Below are 25,220 nucleotides of genomic sequence, written 5' to 3'. Positions count from 1 at the left end.
CCTGTGTAGGTTCAAACTTGCCCAGATTTAAGTATCAGTTGGGAACCTGTTTAATAAGACATGTTAACATTTAGATTAAAGCTTCACGGTTATAAACAGGCTTTTCTTCTCCTGTTCTATTGTTGCTTGTATTTGTTAGTCATCAAAAGATAAAAGACCACACTTTCAAAACCACTCTGATTGTGCAGACAGGGAAGAAGCTGTGATGTTGGCTCTAGGCTTTTAAGAGGAAGTGTATAAAGCATTTAGACATTGTTAAACAAAAAGCATTTTTGCATTGCATTTTGAAATACTAAAGAACATCCAGACATATTTCTATATTTCACCTGCAGTCTCTCTCCCCCAGTGTACACAACCCCACATCATAGACACACTCACACACATATGTATTCAGTACAGAGGCAAGAGCTTAGAGCCAGTGTTGAACTTTAAATGTAGTGAACTCATGAACATTTTGGCACAAACCAACTGGACACACAATGAAGCTTACATTACATACCAAGAGCACAGAATGCTCCCTGTCTGGGTTCTACGTGTTTGATTAGATTATTGCTTGAATTGAAATATGTCTATTCTAGAAAAAGTGACATAAACAATTCCTCTGTGTGAAATGGATGTGTTATCATAAAATCCTATCTTGATTTATCTTGCTAGAGCACACTAGGAAAGCATGAGTTGCCCGAGGCTGCTTTTGATGGAGGGTATTGACTGTGAACACATCAGCGAATGCACACAGTCATTCAGCAGTGGATTACAACTGTCTGATACACGGCAGTCTAGGCTTTTTATTCAGTAAATACATCAGAACTAAGCAGACAAAACAGCAAGCATAATGGCAATACATAATGCATTGACTGTTTAACAGATTTACAAGTGTACTCAGAGAATTAGAATTCATTCTTGATCAGCCTGCATGTTTTTGGTTCACAAGTGATTTCTTCCTCAGAAAGCAGGGAGATGTGTATAGCGCAACCTCTATTTCCCACAAGTTCCACATGGATCTGTACTTGGGCCTGTACCATTTAGAAATTAATGAGGTTGGTGGATTAACTGAAAATTGCACAACACATTTCTATGCTGATGACACAGTCATTTGTTCTCTCAGTCTCCTCTGTGAGTTGCACTGGGAAAAAGAAATCATTGGCTTGATTAGAAAAAAAAAAGTAAAATTAAATTAGAGAATTTCCTGAGGCCTCAACTGTCTATGCATAAGCACAGACAGGGGGGCTTGATCCTTTGTGGTACTGATGTCATTTGAGGAAACCTAACCTAACACAATTGAGCACTTTGTGTTCTCCTAGTGTGCTGAGCTTTCCAATGACACTGTTGGCAGTGTTTAATAAAAAAGCAGTGACTGGCTTCACATATCTCAAAGGAAAAATGTTTCACCATTCACTCTCCCAGCCATGTAGAATTGAAAAATGGGGAAAACTAAAGTATGGGTGAAATTTGTATGACTAAAAGTGAGAGAACATAAATACTAAATAGTATTTACTAATCATTAGCATTCATCCTACAGGAGAATATTCCTGCCCACCATGGCATAGAAATCTGACCGAAGCTCTGTCAAACCAGAATGAGAATGTTTGGAAACCAGAATCTCAAATCATCATGGGCCAGACATGTTTTGCTTACTAAATACCTCTTCAAATTCTCACAGGAAAGAAAGATGTGCCCTGTGTAAGGAGTTTAACATTTTAGTCTCCCCTTAACAAACTCTGGGGCCAAGATATGTAAATGGAAAACCAGCCATAAAACTAAATCAGGGATTCCAAAAAAGAGATAGATAATGTTATTCCATTCCATTTCAAAATGTATTCAAGCTCTAACAAGAATTTTAAATAAGGAAATTAAATTTATTTAATTTAGACATATGTGTACTTCTTTCTAAGCTATCTGGATGTATATTTTCTCATTGGCTTCAAATACTGGTATAGCATGAATCTAAACATAATAAATATAGTAATATAATTAATATACTAGCTGTTAAATAAAACTGTCCAAACACTACGTGTTATTCATAAAAGTAGGGAAAACACATTTTGCTTGCATTTGTTCAAATAACCCCTGTATTCTATAGAAAATTTAACAATTTTCTTTAGAAATGTGTAACTACTTTCTGGCTTTTTAATCCCCAGTTCACAGTCACCATGAGTAAAAAAACTACACTAGTACAATTGCTAACACTGTAACTTTGTCACAGTGGTATATCTGGTATACAACATGTGAACAACATATCACTGCTTATGAAATAAAACTTTGAATCTGGAATGGTAATTTTTTAGAAAAGTGAAAAAAGATTTTTGATTATTTCAGTAAATATATTTATTTAAAATAAGCTAAAATTCTAGAAATGCGTTAAGTAATTACATGATACATATTACCACAATTTAGTGATGGTGAAAATAAAATATTGAATAGATTCAACAGAATTTTACTTGCCAACATATTATAGTTAATACCAAGTTATTACTATATTACTCTGCCAAAATATTTGACTGAAAATATGGCAGATTGAATTTAATTTGTTCAATTAATACTTTGAACATTTTAATTTTTGTGTGTTCTAAAACATGCACTTTTCCAATTGTTGGATTGAGTCAACATTTCATTTTTATTTGTGTGCATTATGACTTACTTATTATTGTATTCATAAATATATAACACCGGCATCCTTGTGAAATCTACTTTATATGGACAAAGTTATTGGGACACATCTCTTAATCATTCAATTAAGGTGTTATATTTAGTCTCATTGCCACAGGTGTATAAAACGAAGTGCCCAGCCATGCAAGTGTTTAGCAACTTGTGCAACCACAAAATGGCAGACCGTGTAACTCTGTGAGAACAATTTGGGGAATATCATTTCCTGTTCCAGAATGACTCTGCCTCTGTGCACAAAGCAAGGTCCATAAAGGTAAGATGGGGTCACTTTGGTGTTTGATTGGTCCTCACAGAGCCCTGACCTCAACCCCATCAAACACTCTAGGCATGAACTACAGTGGAGATTAAGAGCTAGACCCTCTAGTCCCATATGAGTGTCTGACCTCAGAAATGCTCTTTTGAATGAAAGGTCAACATTTCCCACAGGCACATTCCAAAACCTTGTGGAAATCCTTCCCAGAAGAATGGAAGAGGGACCAACTCCCTATAATGCCTATGGATTTAGAATGGGATGCTATGAAATTTCCTTTCATTTTAATGTATCCCAATTTTTGTGTCCGTATGGTGTACACGCTTCACTCATTTGTATATGTTTAAGTGAAGGAGATCATAAGGCAGGACCTGGGTGGAGTAAGCATGTCTTGGGCTGATTAGAACATTGGGTCAAATAGTGAACTACTCTGTCCGGGCTACTCTAACCCACATGATTAACATTCAAACAAGGGAGGTTAAGTGTCACCTGCCACAGAGCAGAGGGCCTTCTGTGATGACCAGCAGGCAAGCGGGGGGGGGGGGGGGGGGCAGTTGATGAGTTGAGGTGAAAGACAGCCAGGAATTGGACTGTAATAATACAGCCAGACAGGCTGAAATGATATAGTGGTAATAACATGTTAACTGAACAAAGGACAGAACTGTATAAACCATTGAGAAAAGCAAGAAATTCTACCACTTGCATTGTACATGGAGAAACAATGGGTAGTATTCATAATGGGCACAATGCTGGCTGCAATCCTTGCGTCCCTGGAAAGGTTTGAAAGACAGTTTTTCAGTGTAATATAGCTTATAGTTCTTCATTTAGTCAGAACTATTCTAGAGGATGTATGGCATGGAATATACTATATTTATGCTCTAAACCTAAAGGTTTTTTTAGTTCCAAGACTGTCAGCTTTCCCTTAGTTCCCTTCAAACTGGCTATCTGCACTCCTGTATGTTTTAGGGATGTAAAATTGTATGTGTTATTATTGTGTTAAAAAAAAGGTAACATGGAGAGCAAGAGCAATCGTACAAGTAAATTAATGTGAATTTAGATCACAGTATAACAAATTTAAAAATGCACTTCTTCTCTGAATGTTATTGTAGTGTAACTGTATGGAGGAGTAAATGGCTTTAGCTTGCATATATATGCATATATATGTATTTTATTTTGCTATAAAGCAGAAAAGAATAATTAATACCTCTAAACAATAAATCTGTAAACGGCTAAATTCCATGGTTTACGGCTGTGTTCTGAAACTAACAATGTCTGTTATCAGTCAAATGTGACTTAACTGAGTTAAATGCTAGGTGGTTTCATTTAAATGCTAGGTGAACATTTCTGTGCAATTTTGGTTGCTTAATTGAAAAATGCTCTTCATCTACTTTGGAGCATTTAGAAAATGCTAAATATATACCTAAGCATAGCACTTTGTTTCATCTTGGGTCTGCTTTTGTTGAGCTACTGTCTTACAGAAACAAAGATTTGGTTCCAGACAATTTTCAATTGACAGAGTTGTCTCTTTCCTGTCAAGGAATGTGGCCACACCTTATAACAAACCTACAGCACTGGCGAGTAAAAGATAAACATTCTTTGTAGCTTAGACTCTGCATACCCCATTGTCTGAATGAGGTCACTTCCTTACGTTTCATGTGTCCTTGGAACATTTTAAACCTGGAACACAGCAAAGCTAGAAGTAAAGGATACCTATACTTTTCAAATAAACCCGACCAAAAGTAGGAAACGGAGAATCCTGGGCCTCTAGCTAAATCCCATTTCCCATCCTTAATGCCTTAACTCCATTTCAGCACAGCCATTATTTCTTCCCCTGTGTTACTGCTGAGAGATATTATCCCAACTGCAGCATTACTTAACCTGGCCTCCTAAGGCAACAAAGGGGCCTTGGCAGACAGCCATCCACTCCATTAAAACAACACAAAAGACTGATGATCTGACCTTTCTCTCTGTTTCTTTCTATTCTTTAGGCAAGAGGGAGAGACTCCCCTTTACCATCATTCAGTGTTATTGTTTGGAGTGCTGAACACATTTGAGGAAGTATGAAATAGTCTTTGTGGAGAGTTGTGGAAAAATCTTGGGTTTATTGTGAGAATGTGGAGGAGTGCTGGCATGCAAAGATGTCCTGCAATTTTCCAATTGGCAAGTTAATTAGGAATCCTTAACCGCTTGAAACTGTGACTTATTATTCAGTTATTAATATTTAGATTAAACATTGAGTGCCATGAATTCAGTAACAAGAATATAGTTATTTATAGCTGAGTATATGAGTACATTGAGTAACACATACATCTTATGTAAGAAAAAGGCACCTTGGTCCTGCCACACAGCTTCAGGATCTTAGGGTCCTTAGGCTTCAATCCTCTTCTTGGGTGACTGTCTGTAAAATGTGGGTTGTGTTCTCACTGTGTCTGCATTGGTTTCCTCTGGGTGCAGTGGTGTCCACACAGAGTCAAAAAAACCCATCTGTAGTTTGGTTTGTAGTGTGTGATTTTGTCTACTGTGGGAGTATGAGTGAATGTGAGTGTGTGATGCCCTGCGATGGACTAGCACCCTGTGTGTTCTGGCCTTGTGCTCAATGACTCATAATGACCCCAGTCAGTATGAAAAAGTTACAAAGCATGAATAAATGTTAGTTAAGAGCTCACTGTTGATACTGCCACTGAAAATAAGAAAGAAAAGAAAGACAAAGTTGTTGTCAAGGACAAATAGCCAAGATTTCTAATAAAATTTGTTTGTGTAATGTAGGCCTCGTACAACTCCATTTGAAACCTAATAAAAATTGGTCTAAAACTCGAACTTAAATAAATAAATAATTTTTTCTACTTTTTCTTTAGTTGTTTTATTGTACCATATTAATGTTGTCCTTCAGATTACGGGGTTTGATGCATTCAAGTCAGTTTTCACTATTTTTGAGAATCTCCAGTAGGAGTGCCAGCACAAATTCTTTCAATATACAAATACAGCTGCTTGAATTTGTTAACGTATTCCCTCATATTCCAATGGTCAATAGCTCTGAAAAGCCACTCTGAACTCTGCATCATCAGCAGAGCCACAGAGTTCTCCCACCACCCCCTCACATCTCTGAACAGCCAGCCTTTGGGTGTGTGTGTTTGTGTGTGTATGTGTATGTGTGTGAGAGAGAGAGAAAGGGTGCAGGTGATTCTGCACAGCCATTGAGAGAGAGACAGCTGGTCTGACCTGAGGTCAGTCAGGCTGAGAGAGACTGTTAGCCTTTTGCTCACCCCTCTCTAAGTCACGGAGAAGGTGATAGCATCACTTTCCCTTTCTGTCTCCATCACAGGCTGTACATTTTCTAAAGCAGGACCATCTCCAGGGTGCACTAAGGGGATTATGGGAGATTACCTTTTGCTCTTGTTCCTACTGCTTGAGCCTCAGGCTTGGGTGTTACTTGAGCATTGGCAGTGGCCTGATGATCTTTAGGACTAAGTTCAGACACACTGTTTCTAGTGCCTCATATGGCATTAACACATTAAATTAATTAATAGAACTTGAGTTCCTTACGTTGCTTTATATACAAGGAACGTGATCTACCAAAGGTGGAACTCTGTAGACTTTTATTGTGGTTGTATTGTGGTTTATCGTGACTATCATTTTGAATAAATCAGGATACGAATAGGGACATTCTTCATATTTCAGTCCCCTTTAAGGAATCTCAGTATGAATTCAGAAAGCTTGAGACCACTTGCACTCACTAAGAAATGACTACAGTGCATCCAACCATAACAGCAGCATCATGCTTATTTTTATATTTGTTAAAACAAGGTGTTCAACAAGGGCCAGTCCACTTGATATTTTATAAGTTTCCAAGTCCTACAGAAATGCATTTACATATCTCTCTGAATCTAGTTCCCATTTCTATCTAAATCTTGTCCCAATTTCTACATAAATATTTATATACGGGTACTGGTGTTGTTTGGTGTATTACAGTGGTAACACCATTGTCTCACATGTGAGAGACCTGGGTTTGATTGCAGGTGTGGGCAACCAGTCTGTGCTACACCAATAAGAGTCCTTTGGCAAGACTCCTAACACAGTCATTATTGCAATATTCCTGATAAAAGGCCTTGTATATGAGACAGAATCTCTGGTGCTACACATTCACAGTGGTGACACCAGTCACCTCATAGACCTTTTCACCGTCTTTAACTGTTTGGAACAGAAAGCATATATTAGATGAAACGATTCAGTTTCATAGGCTTCAAGCTGCACAGCGGAGAGTAAGAGCATCCATGTAAAGAGGCTCTCCAAATGCACTCAGTTGAGCTGGATTTGTTTTTGCAAGACTGTAATTTCCCCTCTTTTCCCTTTAGTGATAACATGGGGACAGTTAATACACTCAGAGTGATTAGTGGCCAGGGAAGGACTCCACAAACTGGCACGCTTTTTAAATGTGATCTGTACAGGAAGTCACACTAATCCTTCCTTTTAAAGACTGTGATCTGTGTCAGAGCAGCACTACACTCAGAGACTAAAGCTCCTCAAAACTCCCTGATCAGCAGAGAAATTAGCCTACTTATCAGTGTGGGTATGTGTGTGTGTGTGTGTGTGTGTGTGTGTGTGTGTGTGTGTGTGTGTTTAAAGGGGAGACAGAGAGAATGACAGAAACAAAAAAGGGAAGGAAAACAAAAAGAGGTAAAGAAAAATAAACCTGAAGAATGGGGAAAAATGAAACAGAAGGTAAACAGAAATGAAGAAAATAACATACACAAAGTATTAAATGAAAATTTGAAAAGAGAGAAACAGTGTCTGAAGCAAAGTGTGAGGAAGGGAGGAGAAGAAAGGAAGAAAGTATGTGGAGCCTAGTGATAGAAAAAGGAGAGAGAGAGAGAGCATAAAGAAAAAAATAGCTGAAGAGGGAGGGGTTGCACAAAATGAACAACAGTGTAATAATAAGAGTGTGAGTGTATGTTTGTGTGTGTGTTTCTGTGCGTGAGTGTGTGTGTATGTGTGTGAGAGAGAGAGAGAGAGAGAGAGAGAGAGAGAGAGAGAGAGAGAGAGAGAGATAGAGAGAGAGAGAGAGAGAGAGAGAGAAAGAGAGAGGGAGAAGTATTGTCTGATACCTTTAAGAAATGGGAATGACTGTAAGGGCCAGTGTGTTTTATTAATGCGTTTGAATTGTGTCAGTGCTGCTCTGTGTGTGCTGAAGTATGAGGACAAACTAACATGCAGCTAAATCACTTTGGTATTATGTAACAGATCCTGCTAGTAATGAAGAAACTAATGGAGTTTTACTGTCCAAGAAATTCACATTACACTGTCTAGTTTGTGTGAGTCTGGTGAGGTCTTGCAGAAGAACAAGTTTCATTCATAAAACATGGTTTGTTTGAATGTCTTATTCCATTCTCAACTCAAACACTATGTGTGATTCAGCAGGCAGCAGGAAGGAGATGGGTATAATTGTGTGAGAGTGAATGTTCGCTGGAAAGACAGAAGCCCAGAGGAGATAATGTAGGCTTTCACTCACTTCTCCAACATCAACCTGGTAAAATACAATAAGGTTAACTAAAATGAGTCTATTTTACAATGAATATATGTGGCAGGGTGGTAAGATTATATATATTCACAAGAGGCCCTTTGGTCTAAGTGTTGGTCCTGTCATAAGGAGATTGCTTGTTTGATTGCCCCCTACCTCCTCCCATCACATGGCACAGTGACAGAGAGCATGAGTGTCAGTAAGCTGATGTGATAGACCTGGGCAGTCGCCATTCTCCTACAGAGTGTGAGTGCAGTGGGGTTGAAATAGCAATGCATAAAGAGGCAAAATCTAGGAGGAACCTGCTTGTCCTCACCCTCCCAGTGTTGGCAGCATTGTGTGTAACAGGAAGAGTTTAGCTCATTATAATCTGGTAATAAATATCAGTCAAACTCTGCCTGTGAGGAGTGCTCCGGTTTCCTCCCACAGTCCAAAAACACACGTTTGTAGATGGATTGGCGACTCAAAATTGTCCGTAGGTGTGAGTGTGTGAGTGAATGTGTGAGTGTGTGTGTCGCCCAGTGATTCCGGATAGGCTCCGGACCCACCATGACCCGGAACTGGATAAACGCTTACAGAATATGAATGAACGAATGAATATCAGTCAAACCAACCAGCCAAAACATTATGACCATTTTCTACACATTCTCTCAGCTCTACTGACAAAATACAGAAGCATGTAGTTTTACAATTACTGTCCTTCTGTTGTTCTGCATATGTTTGCCCTTTTCACACAATATACAACTTTTATACAAATACACTGTTTTGTTCTAACAGTGATGAGTCCTTTATTTCATAGACATTTTATATAAAAGCCTTTATTTTCGCCTGTGAATGTGTGTGCACTGTCCTAAGTGAATCTATAACAGAGTGTTAAAGAAGTAAAAGAGGATGTAAAATATATAAAGAGATATTGATTGAGAAGGAGATTGCAGCTCTGTTCATCTACATTTTATGGCAAATTTCTAAATCTCTGAAGCACCAGCTTCTAACCAATTACAGCCGGACTAAATTAAACTGCACATTACAGATACTTCTACGTCTCCATAAATGACAGTGAGGCCGCTCAGGCCACGCATTTGTTTTGCTTCCTGCGTGAATCTATTAGCCTAATGACCACAATCATCTCTCCACAACACACTACAACTCCTTTACTCTTTTATTATGTCTTTAGATTTTTAATAGTCAGGACATGAGGCCACTGGCATCATCTAAGTAACCTGTTCAGAGTGGAGTTCCCTCATTTTCACAGTAGAATTAAAGGAGGTTCCCTGCTGGGATTTGATGGAAAACTAAAAAGTACAATGAGCTTTTGTTCTGTTCTTAAAATGTACAGGATGAACCAGAGCCATTTTTATCATTTCCATTATGTTATAAATACAGGCTAAGGTAGTGTTAGGAGTCTTGCCCTGTAACTTTTTTTTTGTAATGTAATGAGTTTTTGCCAGGGCTGGGAATTGAACCCCAGTCTGCAATGAGGGGAGCAGCTGTGTTAGTCATTATTTTCTTATAACAGCTACTTTTTTTGTCTCTCTTTCTGTCCTTCTCTGAGTCTGATGAATTGATTTGTGTGGTCATCTCCTCCATCTCCTCAGGGCAGTTTATATGAAGTTTGTAATCCTATTTGTCACCTGTTTTTGTGTTCTCAGGCATCCAGAGAGAGATAGCGCTTAAAGAGCAATTACCAGCAAAGCCATTTAATACAGGGCCGATAGAATCTCATCTCGGGACTCGACTTTCCGATGGCTTTAGAAGCAGATTAGGTATGCTGAAAATTAATGTTGCTGAACCACTAAAGAGCTATTTTGCTATGTTGCAGAAAACCTTCAGTTACCCTTGCAGAAGAAATGAATCTCATAAATGAAGCTGCCATGCCTTTCACACTTTATTGATGGTAAGGATTCTAAAGCATTATTTTGATTATTACCTTTTTTGTGTGTGGGGTTTCAAAATTTATCACAGAGTTCTCAGAATAACACGACCAACATAACAGATTTATAGTAATTAGTGAATCATTAAAAAGTTGTTAAAACTGTGTCTTAAGATTAATAACTAAATAATTGCAGAGGGGCATAACTTACATGCACTCAGCTCAAATTCCAGTGGACTTAATGAAATACTCTTATTTTAATATTTTAAGAAGTACATCCATGAGTGATCTGATATTTAAATTTATATTGTATCCATTTTTACACTAATCTTCATTATGTTTTGTTACATTTCAAAGGTAAAAAATGGAAATATTTCAGTTTTTTAAATAACAAGAGGATACTATTTACACTGGAATCAAACACATGAGAGAAAATCTGTTTGCGCATGAAAAAAACATAAGTTCTCTCTGTATGAGGTGGAATGGTCCTCCAAACCACTAATGCTAAAATTGAGTACTCTTTCATAACCTATACACATGCCCCTTTAAACATGAAATCGTCTCTAGATTATTGAATGTATTGATAACAATGTCAGTGCTGTGTAAATAATTGTTATTCTTTATAGAAACAAAGGGGGCACACAACACAAGTAGCAAATGAATGAGACATGAGATGAACAATGCTTAAACAATGAGTGCTGGAGAGAGACTGAGGATCTGTGAAGTGGTGGGAGGCTACAGGAGGGTGTGCCTGCACAATAATTCATTTGTGTGGGATCAGCATAATGCATGGCACTCACTGCCACTAATCCCTTGAGTGTGTTCATTAATGTGTTAAATGAAGATTTGATTTGTTGTGCTTCTATGCAATGACAATAACAATAAAAAAATGCTGGCTTTACAGCTTTGTGGCCATATACAAACGATACTGACAGGAGAATGTTCTCTTTATTTTAAATTTTAACAATATACAATCTCATGGAACACTTGTGGACAATGGTGTGGATCTTTAATTCCTAGGATGTAAGAAGTGCATCATCATATGTAGAGAAATTATACTAAGCCTAAGAATTTTAAACAACTCTAGTTCATGTTTTTAGCCACTAATGCCACTGTTCAGTAGAAGCCCTGCAGGGTCCTAGATCAAAATTACCAGCCAAGTGACAGCTTAGTGTTGAACTGCTCCAGTAACATGTTCACCTGTCACTCTTGCTCTTTCAGAGATGTGGTCGCTAGCTGTGGGACTGCCATGTCAGGGAGAAATAGACACTACAGTCAACCTTTGTGCCTGAAAGTGACAGCTTAACATAATTCCTCACAGCTTACTGCCCAAGTAAAAGCTGCAAGATTCAATCTGTAACCAACACATGCATCTAATGTACTTTTTAATGGCTTCAGACATTTTTTTAAAGCCTGGTCTTGACTATCAGTGTCAAACCATAAGCTACATACTTATTTCCTGAACTCACTTGATCTTGTATAATATAAAGAAACACTAGGTAAGATTTGGTACTTTTGCTCTTGTGCTCCCCCTAGAATTGCAGAAAGTAATTCATTTGCACAGCACTGTCCCTAAATCAGGGGGTCGGGTTGTGTTTTCTTACTCTCCTCCATAAGTGCTGAACCCAGAGCAGCAACAGCAGAGGATCTGTTCTCCTTACTGCATGTCAGTGGAGCATTACAACGATATTGATTGATTGATTGATTCATTCATTCATTGATTCATTCATTCATTGTCTAAAACCACTTATCCAATTCAGGGTCACGGATGCCGAAACCTACCCGGAATCACTGAGCGCAAGGCAGGAACACACGCTGGAGGATGTCCTTCACAGGATAACACACACTCACACATTCACTCACACCTACGAACACTTTTGAGTCGCCAATCCACCTACCAACATGTGTTTTTGGACTGTGGGAGGAAACCCACACGGACGCGGTGAGAACACACCAAACTCCTCACAGACAGTCCCCCGGAGTGGGAATCGAACCCACAATCTCCAGGTCCCTGGAGCTGTGTGACTGCGACACTACCTGCTGTGGTACTGTGCTGCCCTCATTACATTTTGTATTTAAATTAATCTGATATTAATAATTTAAATGTTGATCACACTGCACATAAGCTGTGAGCACAGAGCTGATTTTGGAACTAAATTCTTCTACAGCTTCACTCCTTTTATATAAAGGTCCTTGTCTGGGCAAAAGCCAATGATGGAGAGAACTCAACGAAGCGTTCAGTTTCACTTTGCTGTGAGTTTTGGTTTGTCCTTTAGAGCACTCCACTTGCTGCTTGTTTGTGTTTTTGTTTTCTTGCTCTGCCTTGAGGCATTGTGGCCCCAGTAATAGGAAAATAAACTGCTTTGGATATAGCATATGCCCATTTTCATTTGAGTTGTCTTCCTACTCAGGGATCAGAGTCAACGTCATGACAAATAGAAAGAGAGAGAGAGAGAGAGAGAGAGAGAGAGAGAAAGGCAATGAGAGAGAGAGAGTAATAAAAACAGTCATTGGTAAAAGTGATCTTTTCAAGATCTTTCTTTCCTTTCTTTCGTTTTTGCTTGACTCTAACTTCTTGTCACTCTTCAGCGAGGACTGTGAGTTCAATGCGGCATTGATACTGTCACCCTCCTCCACATTTCTAAAGTCTCTCATTGTAGTGAGTGCTGAGAGTATTTAAAGGCAAGTCAAAGAGCACAGGCAAAGCATACAGCTTCTCAAATTAGCTGTTGAGTACAACAGAAAGAGGCTTGGATCAGGCAAAAATACAGCTCTCTAAACATAAACAGGTGTGTTTCTGTAGTCAAAGGGAGCACTTCTTGACAGATCAGGGGCTTATTGTAAACCAGGGCTCTAGGGATCTCTGTTAAAAGATCCCAATAGCTTCCTTCTAGCACTGAAAAATCCTTAAATCTTTCTCTAGCATCAGTATCTCGGCCTTGACTGCAGCAGGCCAGATGGGTGGGTGTTACGGCTAAACAAGGGTATGTTTAAAAGGTGCCTTGTTTAAATAAAGCATGTTGGTACAAAGTTAGAGGAAAATGTACTATACCACAAGACCAAGAACAAGTTTTTCAGTGATTTTAAATAAGATTCCACTACAATTTTTCCATCACCATTTCTGAAGCTGTGTGTTACTTTGACCCTGAAGTAACCTGGCACCTGCTATCAATCTTAGTCATCTGACTAGAGTTTAAAAAGGAACTGTTTTATATAAAATAAGTGTGGCTTTTTTCTAATAGGAGGGGCTACAAATTAAATTTTCTATCACTATAGAAAAGGAACACAGGTGCACTGTAATAGTTACAGAGTGAGTGTGCACACATTCAGAACAGAATAGCTAAGGGCTTAATATTGATTTGTTTCATTGGGCTAACAATAAAAGGCGGGTGATGTGTGAAGTGTATTCCTATTCATATGCTTCCTGGATTGAAAGGGTAGTTTATGACACAAACACAGTAAAAGTCTATAATTTAGGGATTTTTTCTGTACACATCAGAATAAATGTGACGGCAGCGCTGAGAGCTCATGTCATGTTAAAGGAACAGTGTTTAAGGTAAAAAGGTTTCAGAATATTTCAGGAGCCTAGATAACTCTGGCTACTTTCTGATATTACAGCACCCTGAACAACTCTGATAGTTCTGCTCTGTGGTTACCTTGGACAGGGACAATCTGTGGCTACTTCAGCACCACGGACAGTGTCAATGACACAAACCCAATGTACTGTAAAATTCCTTCTCTGAAGGCAATGATGCACAAATGATTCATTTGATTACCAGAAGTGGGTTTTGTCACCTACACACCACCAAGCCTCACATTCTGCTGTGACAGACAAATTTGTTTGGCTGAAACAGTACCTTATTATTTGGCCAAAGAATCGATTCTTCATCCATATGTTATGAGGGAACATATATAACCTATATAGAGCTTTTGAAAATACACACAACCACACACACTGAAGTACCTGCTCTTTTTCCCCGTCTTCCTCAACACACACAACACACTCACATCATCCCCACATTAACATTTAATGGACCTTTGTAAAACTTCCCAAACAATGGTCATGTTTCTTTAATGTCCAAACCACTCTGACTCCTTTTCCTGTTTTCATCTTCTTTTTAAAATCTTTTTTTTCTTCTGAAAGCCTCCATACAATCGCTCTCTCTTTTCCCAAACCTCAGGGGATGCTCTCAATTATAGAGCAGAGAGTGGACAAAGATCACAACAACACAGTGTACATGTATGGAGTCTGTTCTCATTATTTATGTACCTTGGTAATACTTTGTACCATGGAGTTCAAGATCATGTTATTCTGAATGGGAGGGGTGAACCTGAAATGCTTTACAACAATAACAACTTTTACTGAATAAACTCTTCCACCATGGACTCCACCATTCCATTGGTCTCTCTCTTCAATGATACAACATTCAAGTAAATGCATGACTTCCATATGCTGGTTACTAATACAGGGGTCATTTATAGTACTTCAGTGATTAGTCAGCTATGTTAAATAAACATAATTTTGTAATTATTTGTTAATAAAAGAAGTAAAAAAAAATACTAATGGATTATATCACAGTTTATAGGTATTAATGATTGGTATTATAATGCAGTTGCTCCTCTCCTTATTGCAGTGACAGATTCTGCAGATTCTCTAGTTCTATGAACAAGACAGACTACATGTTTGAATCATTCTGTGAAGATTTGAGAGCATTCAGCTATTAGTGATGTGAGGTACTGATGTTGGAAAATGAGTTATGGATCAGAAACACCAAACAAAAAGTAGGATGCAGTTCCCATTAAGGCTCTCTAGCTAGGTTTGACCAATGTTTAAATCTATTACATGTTGGGAATTCTTGTGTAGGGGACTGTATTTTTTATTTATTTTTTTAATATAGCCAATGGTTTAATACTTTACCTCAATTATATCCCTGTGGTTATATAACCACATCTCCCAGCGAAGGAAATTCTCAACAAACCCAGCAATAAAATTTATAATAGGCCTCGATACTTAAAATAAATGATGGCTTAATGGAATGCTAACATTTTGTATTAAAGGGTTAACATGGATCAAGGAATACAATTAGGTCAGGAGTGTTTTACCTGTTTTAGGATCCACGGAGAAGTAAGGCTGTCCATGTAAAACACTGTATACCACTCGGGCACTGTTTCCATAGGTGGGATCATCAGCATCTGTTGCTGTCACTTGAAATACTGATGTACCTGCAAAGAAAAAAAAAAAAAGATAAATTAGGTGTGTGTGTGTGTGTTTGTGTGTCTGGTCTATATATTAATCATGGTGTGGAGACTAAAACCTGTTTTCGCATTCACATTGGAGACAAAATGGAGACAAAATCATGTCCCTATGTTTAAATCATTATATTTTGATGTGAAAATGTATTTGCAGATAGAGTTAACATTGAATTAGTAATTGTAGTAGTTAATAGCCCACTAAATAAATGCAAGGGGTGTGTGTGTGTGTGTAAAACTCCAGCCAGGATTTTTGATGCCCTCTAACCACAACAAGGGCCTTAGACCAATATTTACACAAGTTCTGATGTTGAGACCTGTGAAATCACTGATCAGATCTTATCAATTTACACACCGCGGGGAGAGATCACAACAACAAAGCAAATAATCTTACAGAGCCAGACAAGAAAGTTTGGGTGGCGTGGGTGGCACACAGCTCCAGGGTCTTGTAGTCCTGGGACTGATATCTGCCTTGGGTCACTTGAAGGAGTTTGGTGTGTGGGTTTCAGCCAGGATGCTCATGTATCCTCCTGTGATTCCCAAAACACATGTTGATTGGTGCATTGGCTGTGTTAATCCACCCAGATGTGTGAGTGTGTGAATGTTTGGGTGAGTTTGTGATTCCTGCCTTGGGCTGTTAACTCTCTACCAATTAGCTGAATTATGCTACACTGTTGGTGTCTGAAGTGACTCAAGAGGCACATTGGGTGTATAGAAAAGCGCTATATTAGTGTAAGTAAGTAAGTCTGGGGCAATTAAGGTTTACGCTAATTTGGCTGGGAATGTAGACTAAATGGAGAATTAAGTAAGTAGGAAATATTGAAATGAATTAAAATCCACAAGAAGGAGGATTGGGTGGCACAGTGGCACTGCTGGTAGTGCCACTGACACACAGCTATAGGACTTGGGGTCTTGAGCTGAATGCCCATTTCAGGTTAATGTCTTTGAGGAGTTTGGTGTGTTCTCCCTGTGTCTGAGTGGGTTTTCCCCAGGGGCTTCAGCTTCCTCCAACAGTCCAAAAACTCATGCCAGCAGGTCCATTGGCTGTGTGAAATTCTCTATAGGTGTGAGTGTGTGAGTGACTGGTTGAGACCCACTGCAACCCTGAACAGGACAAAGTGGTTATATGTTTGACTCAATGACTGAATGAAGGAAAAACTCAAAATAGAGGCCAACTTAGATTCATTGTTCAACTTTGAAAGACAATAAGCAAGTGCTATTGATTTTACCTCAGATGTTATAAGTTAATGGACTACAGCTGGTGTCATTAATAGATGGATTGGGGTCCGGTCCAGACACTTTATGTGGACTAAAAAAATAACTATTAATAAATTATTGAATATTGAAATATTTATTAACACAGTGTGTTTATTTTAACTGGTGTAACTTCCCTAGCCATAATGGTTCACATGCATTGTACACTGCTACTCAGCCAGTCGGGTCTGTGCATTATGGTGGGTGCTGCGACTTGCTTGAAAGATACACACAGGGCAGAGCACCAGACATCACTGTCCTAGGGACAATACCATAGCCCACAGGACGAGATCGTTTGAGAAACTTTCAGGATGACAGTGTTGTTTGAGCCATGGACATTATAAATAAGGAGACTGGTCACCAGTTGAAATGTTAATATGAGTTCTCGTAAAGCTCAACAGTCTAAGGATAAAGCAGAACAAGCCAGTCTGCATGCTGGTTATGGACAAAGTCCAGTTTTTCCCAGGCATGAAAATAAGGGGCATTTTTATTTTATAACTGTGTGTGGTACGTACAGTATGCAGGTTATATCAAATGAGTTAGCATGCGTCCACTAGACATGTGCAAGCACTCAGTGTTTGTCTTGTTTGCCTCTACCCCCAAAACTCAATACCAATTAAAGAGTTTAGTAATTAAAAGTAGTAACAGGAAGCTATTCTGCTTCAGAGAGCAGAGTGGGACCACCTGGGGACTTGTTTACTTACTTAGGTTTTCAGTCAAATCTCACAAACCTTAAGAATGTCTGAACACCCCACGCAGTCTAATATGACCAGAAAACATTGTGTAACAGAATGAGACCACAAAGACACCAAAAAACAAACAAAAAAAAAAACAGCTAACAGCCACCTGCTGATGACCACACATGCTTAATGTATTCCCAGTCATACTCCACTATGTCTGCACTGTGCACACTGGTAACAGTCCCATCCTCCGTAATGAAACATGTCCACCATTTATCCCCCAGTTCCAGGTTGCTAGACATTTTTACCATAGTCACATAAAAGAAAATGTAGGTCATGTTTTCACTGGTAATGCACTATTTACTTCTTGTTTGCATTTCTTTCTTTATTCATCATGTTCTATATCCATTCATCTGTTTTATTCCTATTCTATTCACTCTGTTTTATAATTTCCTCCAGCCTTTTACTGACTCAGGTCACAAATCTGAAGTCATTCCTACACCATACTTGTCCCCCATTCTCTCTCTCTCTCTCTCTCTCTCTCTCTCTCTCTCTCTCTCTCTCTCTCTCTCATTACTGCAAACTGAGCTCAATCCATCTATCCACACAGTCTGATGTTGACTTATAGGCAGCATCACAATGCACTGGATGTAGCTTTCAAGGTTCAAGAACAAGAATGGGATTATGGAGGCCAGGACTTTTTCCACTTTCCTCAGAATTTTTCTGAGGATTTCTATTTCTATTTCTCTTTCTCTCTCTCTCTCTCTCTCTCTCTCTCTCTCTCTCTCTCTCTCTCTCTCTCTCTCTCTCTCTCTCTCCATTCTAGGCCAGATGCACACTATACAGACTGCTGGTCATCCACCAGATTTAAAGCACTATATTTCAGGGAGAATCTGATGACACTGGGCATAGGGTCCTTAGGTCCCCATCATCATTTTATTGGCATTTCTTTCTTCAGGGAGATTATACAAGCTGTGTGCATGTGTGGAAGTATAGTGTGTACCATGAAAAAGTACAGCTTACTAACCCTAAAGGTTGTCTATAAAATGTTGTACATGCAGTGCACATACAAAAGAAGGAGCAAAACATAATGGGACAAAATTGCCTCTCATAGTATGAGATATTCAGATTAAATGTACTAGCGGAGTAGTTAACCTCACAAACTCACATACAACCTATAACCTATTGCACAGTCCTTGTGAAGTTCAGGGAATGGCAAATGTTTCACTGCCAAATGGCAGGTGTTTCACTGACAAAGTGATAATAATGTTAATAGAGGAAGCTCATTTCCATCCTAACCATCCACAGAGGTGTAATACTTCTCTAGCTAAAAGATCAGGACCTGAGCAGAACCTGGATTGTTAGCACTTTCTGCTGCTGCATCAAGGTGCTGTGCTTTCTCACATATGTACACTTCGTCTGACTCAGAGAGCTGAAATAGTGTTATTCCTCTGGTAAATACTCTTTCACCACCTGCTCCAGACTTGTTCCTTCTTGTGTTGAAGGAAGTCTCTCAATAACATGGCGCTCTCCATTGAGAAGGAGCCAGGTGTCTGTATTGTAAAATGATACTTTATTTGGACAAAGTTTATAGGCACCTTCTTGTACATTTCCACTGAAATGAAGGGGCATTAACAGGGAGTTTGTCCCCTTTTGCTTCACTAACAGCTTCTACTCTACTGGGAAGGCTTTACATTAGTTATTGCAATATTCCATCCCTTAAGAAAGCACAGTTCCACTGTTTCACAACCCAGTGCTGATAAGATTTATAGCCCTATAGCTCATGCATGTCACTGGGAACTTGCAGCTAGCTCATGTGCATCTGCTCCAAATAATCCCATGTGATTTGTCTCTGTTTTTTTCTTTAGATATTTTGCAAGCAAGTGTGAGCAGCCCCTTTGTCAGCAGTGGGTAGCAACTTCAGTGATTTGAAGATAAACTTGCTTATATTGATATGTTCCTGTAACAAATCTAGCATGAAATAGCCATTGTATATTGGTAGACAGTTTTAGCATTCTGAGAATCGTAACTTGTTTATATCAGTGGTTCCTTAACTCTGCAGTGCTCTCCTTTTGTAGATGTCCCACCATTCTGATACACACATACACATCTTTTGCTTCCAAACTCCACTGGAATTGATTTGAAACATTGCAATTTATATAGAATAATATCACCCCCCCTCCCATTGAGAACCACTCTTTTAGATGCTCATTTTAAGTCACTACAGTTAGAATAGCCACATCACCTACTCAGAGCTAATTATGTTAATAATTAACAGCCAAAATTAACAGTTTATATTAAGCCTTAGGTCCACCCACATTTGGTACAGCCACATGATATCATACCACATTTCAAAATACAGTGCATCAAGTAGTGACTGTGACTGGCGTCCTGTGATGGACTAGTGGCCTGTCCACGGTGTGTTCCTGACTTCACCCAATGACACCTAAGTTGAATTTACTTTGCACAAACATCATCATTAACAGAAAGAATGCATGTATTATGAGACTTTTGGGTAATGCAATTCTGAGGATACCTAAAATAGATTTTGTCACAATGTGTGTAAGCTTTGTTTTCAATATATACAGCAAAATAGCTCAGCTTGGAGTATAACTGCCGTCATGCAATTTTAAATATGCATTGCATGTTCATTTTCCATAATAAGTTATAAATAACCTTTCATCCCTAGTTAAGTTATGGATATGGATTCAGCCATTTTCTACTATTTATTTATTCCTTCATTCCCATATATTTTCCCCAAAAAGCCACCAAATGAGGCATGAGGATTTTTACTCAAATTCTATTTCTCTAAGCTTAACAAGTCTTTAACTCATTTAACCATTTTTAACCCCATCTCTGTGCCTTCACACAAATGTAGTTCTAGCACAGAGATGGGAAAGACACAGGTGAGGGGGCAGTATGATTATAAAGGCTATGCACTACATGTCAGAGGCTGACCAAAATCAGAATGGCTTATTTTATATCTGTTAGTTTTTTTTTTGTGCTCTTGTTTCACAAGTTATTTGGCACTCCAGGTATCCAAATAGTGCACTATCCCTTCTCTCTACCCCCTTCCCCCACCGACTTCTCTATATTGTCTCTTCACCTTACTCACAGTAAAAGAGACACCCTTTGCATGTTAAATGCTAAAGAATCCACGAGCTTGCCAGCTTTTAACACATGTTCTCCTCTGTGAGTAATGTATGGAGCTGTATCTCTTTGATCTGTCTAACCGCTCAGTAGTGAGCAGGCAGTTGATGACAGTAATCACTTCCTGGGATGCTGCTTCAGAACGCTGCAGTTGCACTGGATCCACAGTAGCAGGAATGTAGGAATCAGTTAAAAAATCTCTCCTTCCCGGGCCCAGGCAAAAAAGAAAAAAAAAAGACTTTTCTATCAGAGATTTGCAGCCAACAGAAATGATGAAAAAACTCATCTGGCTACTGACGGGCCTGTTTCCCAAGGGTTGTCTGTGTGTATCTATGGGAGGACGAGTATGTGAGTCAATGTGTATGTGTGAATTTGAAGAGGTAATAATTCTGCAGCTCAGATACAGACGTCAAGAAAGAACACGGTTGGTTGAAATCCTCCTATTAAACTATGCATAAGACGATAAATAAAAGAACCAAGTGAATCTGATGCAATATGGTATTGTACCAGTCAGTGCAGATAGGTCATTAATATCAGCGCAGTGTGCATCTGTTCTCACGGCCGCTACGTAACCATGTTTGTTTTGACTTCAACTCAAAGCCACATGATTAGAGACATATGCTGCAAATGCAACACCATCCCAGCTGCATATATTACACATCCCCAATAACCAAAGGGCATTGCACAATTTAACACACTGTAGTTGTTGTGTGGGTGTGGGGAGAAAGGAAGGGGGCCATTTAACTGCAGCAACTGATGCTATGAGCCTGCCAGTTTCTGTATCTTCTTTCTGTGGCTGAAAGAAACAAAGCAGCACACAGCTAATCAATTTAAAACAAAGACAAGGACACTACAGCCATTGTCCAGTTGAAGCTATTACTTTTTAAAATGGGTTAATGTAAGGTAATTGATTCCAAATTATTTTGGCTCCATCATGTGGTCTATTTTTAATGAATGATTCACACTAAAACACCAATCAGCCTCAAGATTATAACTACTATCAGGTGAAGTAAAGAACATTAATATAAGTGGCAAAGGCCCCATGCCCAAGGGTAGGATGAGTTCGGTAGAACATGGAAAGTCAGTTCTTAAAGTTAATGTGTTGGAAGCAAGGAAAATGGACAAGACTTAGGATCTTAGTGTGTTTGACAGGGGCAAAATTGTGATGGCCATAAAGCATTGGTCAAATCATCTTCAAAATGGCTGGTCTTGTGGGCTGTTCCTGGTATGCAGTGTTTAGGACAACAGGTGAGCTGGTGTCAGGTTTATGTGTGACAGAGCAATGAGGTCAGCATGGACACACAGTGCCATACACAGCATAGTTTACTTGTATCCTTGGACCAATTTTGGTAGGTGCTAACCACTGCAAACCAGGAACATACACAAGACCTGCTGTTTTGGAGTTGCTTTTACTAAAACATTATGGCCATAACAATTTGGCCACAGTCAATCAAAATCTCTTAGATCCTGTTGAATGCCCAGCTTCCCTGCATATCTGCTGCATAAACTGACCATTCACTCACTGCATAATACAACCCACGTTTGTAAAGGGATAATATTAATTTACTTCATCTGTCAGTGGTTTTAATCTTAATGGTGTTTGGTGTATAATGGATTGCTGTATATTTTTAAGTCCCACAACACCCTGAATTGAATAAGTGGTTACAGACAATGAATGAATGAATTGATTTATGCAAATATACTAGTGCAAAAAAAAAAAAACACATTCCACCGTAATAATAATTTGTTTTACAATTAATATTTCATACAATAAATGTTCATATTGATGTTAACATATATGTGCCAACATATAAATTAAATGTATCAGCTATCAGCAGTTGCCTCCATTCCAAGGAGTGAAAAATAAATAAATAAATAAATAAATAAATAAATATAAACCAAATAAAAGTCATGATGTTGAGGTGTTCAAGCAAAACTATTTCAATTTTCAAACCCAAAGACCTGTTAACACACACACACACACACACACACACACACACACACACACACACACACAAATGAAGTCTTATAGACAGTATTGACTGTGCTGAAGCAGTACAAGCTGAGTGTGATGTTGAGGTCTTGATCCTCTAACAGAATCAGGGACAAATGAAGATCTCAAATGGAACACGACCAGCGCAAAGAAGGGAAACACACTCAACGTTCTTTTCACTTTTATGCCTCTCCAGCATTCCACAGCTCCTCAATACTACAATGCACTCCAACACGCTGCTTGTCGATAATGATTGATTGGGTCTATGTACTGCCAGCTAAGGCAGCTAACAAGCAAGAAGGATTGTGCTGTACTGCTGAGCTTATACAATCATTTAAATTTGTCCTTCAATCTCTCTCCCCCTCTACTTTAAACAGCAATAAGGACAAATTCATGTCAGTACATAGAGAAAAATGTAAATCCCCATTTTCAGAAACAGCAAATATTATTTGCATGAGCTTGAAAGGTCACAGTATTATTTTGGGTTGTGCATTAAAGCATGGTGGCATATTTTTCAAACTTGCCTGGTTCCTATTAGTTACAGAATGTTCTAGCTTGATAGTTTAGCTTTTTATAATGGAACACAATATTTTGCTGTGACTTTAAACTAACAGTTCAACATTTCCTACCTAGCTTTTGCCAACATTCTCTGAAGCTCATCCGAACAAACAACAGTTACTAGAAATCAAATATTTTGGTGTTGGAGCATGGATGGGTGAGAACTAAATACTGGTTGGCTGTGTAAATACACATGAATAAAGTGGATTTCTCTCTTCAGTTATCACTTTGTGTTTGTAAATGTCTCCAAATGTAAAGGATGCCCTGACCATGGTTCTGTTTGTCCCAGGGATGTTGGTCAGCAAGTCTAAAGTGGTATTAATGGCCTTGAATCTGTAATTCAGCCATGATAACATCCTTTCTCTCTTGGATTAGAACATAGTAGCACCCCATGCTTAGCAGTAATTGGTTAACCTTCTGACCAGTTACAGCCACCATAGCCAATTACCTCAGTGATCTGAGAGGAGTGACCTGATTCACACGCTCCTTCCTACACACAGGAGAATCTGTACATTAGCTGCTGTTGTTAAATCTGTCATGCCCCAGGCTAAAGGTCAGGTCAACAGCTGGAAAAGACCCATTAATGGGATGCCAATAGTCTCGCTAAAATAACACCTTCCAGCAGAAGCAGTATCTTATACATTATTTAATGTGTCTGTGAGAAAACTTGGGGCAGCAACAGATTACATGTTTTCTTTTTTCTTTCTTAAAATGTGTGGTGAAGATGGCTGAATTCCTTTCTACATTTAACACAAGAAGAAAAAAAAACAAACAAACAAACAAAAAAATCTCTCTCTCTCTCTCTCTCTCTTTCTCTCTCTCTCTCTGGTTTGTATAGCACAGTCGGTATGTATACATACAGGGGTTAGACAATGAAACTGAAACACCTGTCATTTTAGTGTGGGAGGTTTCATGGCTAAATTGGAGCAGCCTGGTGGCCAATCTTCATTAACTGCACATTACACCAGTAAGACCATGTGCATCCAATGGTTCAAACATTGTATCCTGAAGGCGGTGCCGTGTATCAGGACGACAATGCACCAATACATACAGCAAGACTGGTGAAAGATTGGTTTGATGAACATGAAAGTGAAGTTGAACATCTCCCATGACCTGCACAGTCACCAGATCTAAATATTATTGAGCCACTTTGGGGTATTTTGGAGGAGCGAGTCAGGAAACGTTTTCCTCCACCAGCATCACGTAGTGACCTGGCCACTATCCTGCAAGAAGAATGGCTTAAAATCCCTCTGACCACTGTGCAGGACTTGCATATGTCATTCCCAAGATGAACTGACACTGTATTGGCCACAAAAGGAGGCCCTACACCATGCTAATTAATTATTGTGGTATAAAACCAGGTGTTTCACTTTCTGAAACTGAAACACTTGTCATTTTAGTGTGGGAGGTTTCATGGCTAAATTGGACCAGCCTGGTGGCCAATCTTCATTAATTGCACATTGAACCAGTAAGAGCAGAGTGTGAAGGGTCAATTAGCAGAGGATAAGAGCACAGTTTTGCTCAAAATATTGCAACGCACACAACATTATGGGTGACATACCAGAGTTCAAAAGAGGACAAATTGTTGGTGCTCGTCTTGCTGGCGCATCTGTGACCAAGACAGCAAGTCTTTGTGATGTATCAAGAGCCACGGTATCCAGGGTAATGTCAGCATACCACCAAGAAGGACGAAACACATCCAGCAAGAGTAACTGTGGACGCAAGAGGAAGCTGTCTAAAGAGATGTTTGGGTGCTAACCTGGATTGTATCCAAAAAACATAAAACCACGGCTGCCCAAATCACGGCAGAATTAAATGGGCACCTCAACTCTCCTGTTTCCACCAGAACTGTCCGTCGGGAGCTCCACAGGGTCAATATACACGGCCGGGCTTCTATAGCCAAACCTTTGGTCACTCATGCCAATGCCAAACATTGGTTTCAATGGTGCAAGGAGCGCAAATCTTGGGCTGTGGACAATGTGAAACATGTATTGTTCTCTGATGAGTCCACCTTTACTATTTTCCCCACATCCAGG

The 25,220-nt window shown here is 39.1% G+C and overlaps 1 protein-coding gene across 2 annotated transcripts in view; it reads right to left on the bottom strand.

Annotated features, from left to right (window-relative positions):
- The window catches only part of LOC136690835 (cadherin-18), a 170,333-nt gene that overhangs the window by 46,562 nt on the left and 98,551 nt on the right, over positions 1-25,220 (bottom strand). For both annotated transcript variants that reach the window (XM_066662885.1, XM_066662884.1), the window contains exon 4: positions 15,403-15,522. In XM_066662885.1, coding sequence (XP_066518982.1) covers positions 15,403-15,522 — 120 coding nt within the window. The remainder of the gene's footprint in view (positions 1-15,402; positions 15,523-25,220) is intronic.

Source organism: Hoplias malabaricus, chromosome 3 (assembly GCF_029633855.1).
Source record: "Hoplias malabaricus isolate fHopMal1 chromosome 3, fHopMal1.hap1, whole genome shotgun sequence".
Lineage (NCBI taxonomy): Eukaryota > Metazoa > Chordata > Actinopteri > Characiformes > Erythrinidae > Hoplias > Hoplias malabaricus.
This window is presented reverse-complemented; position numbering and strand designations above follow the sequence as displayed.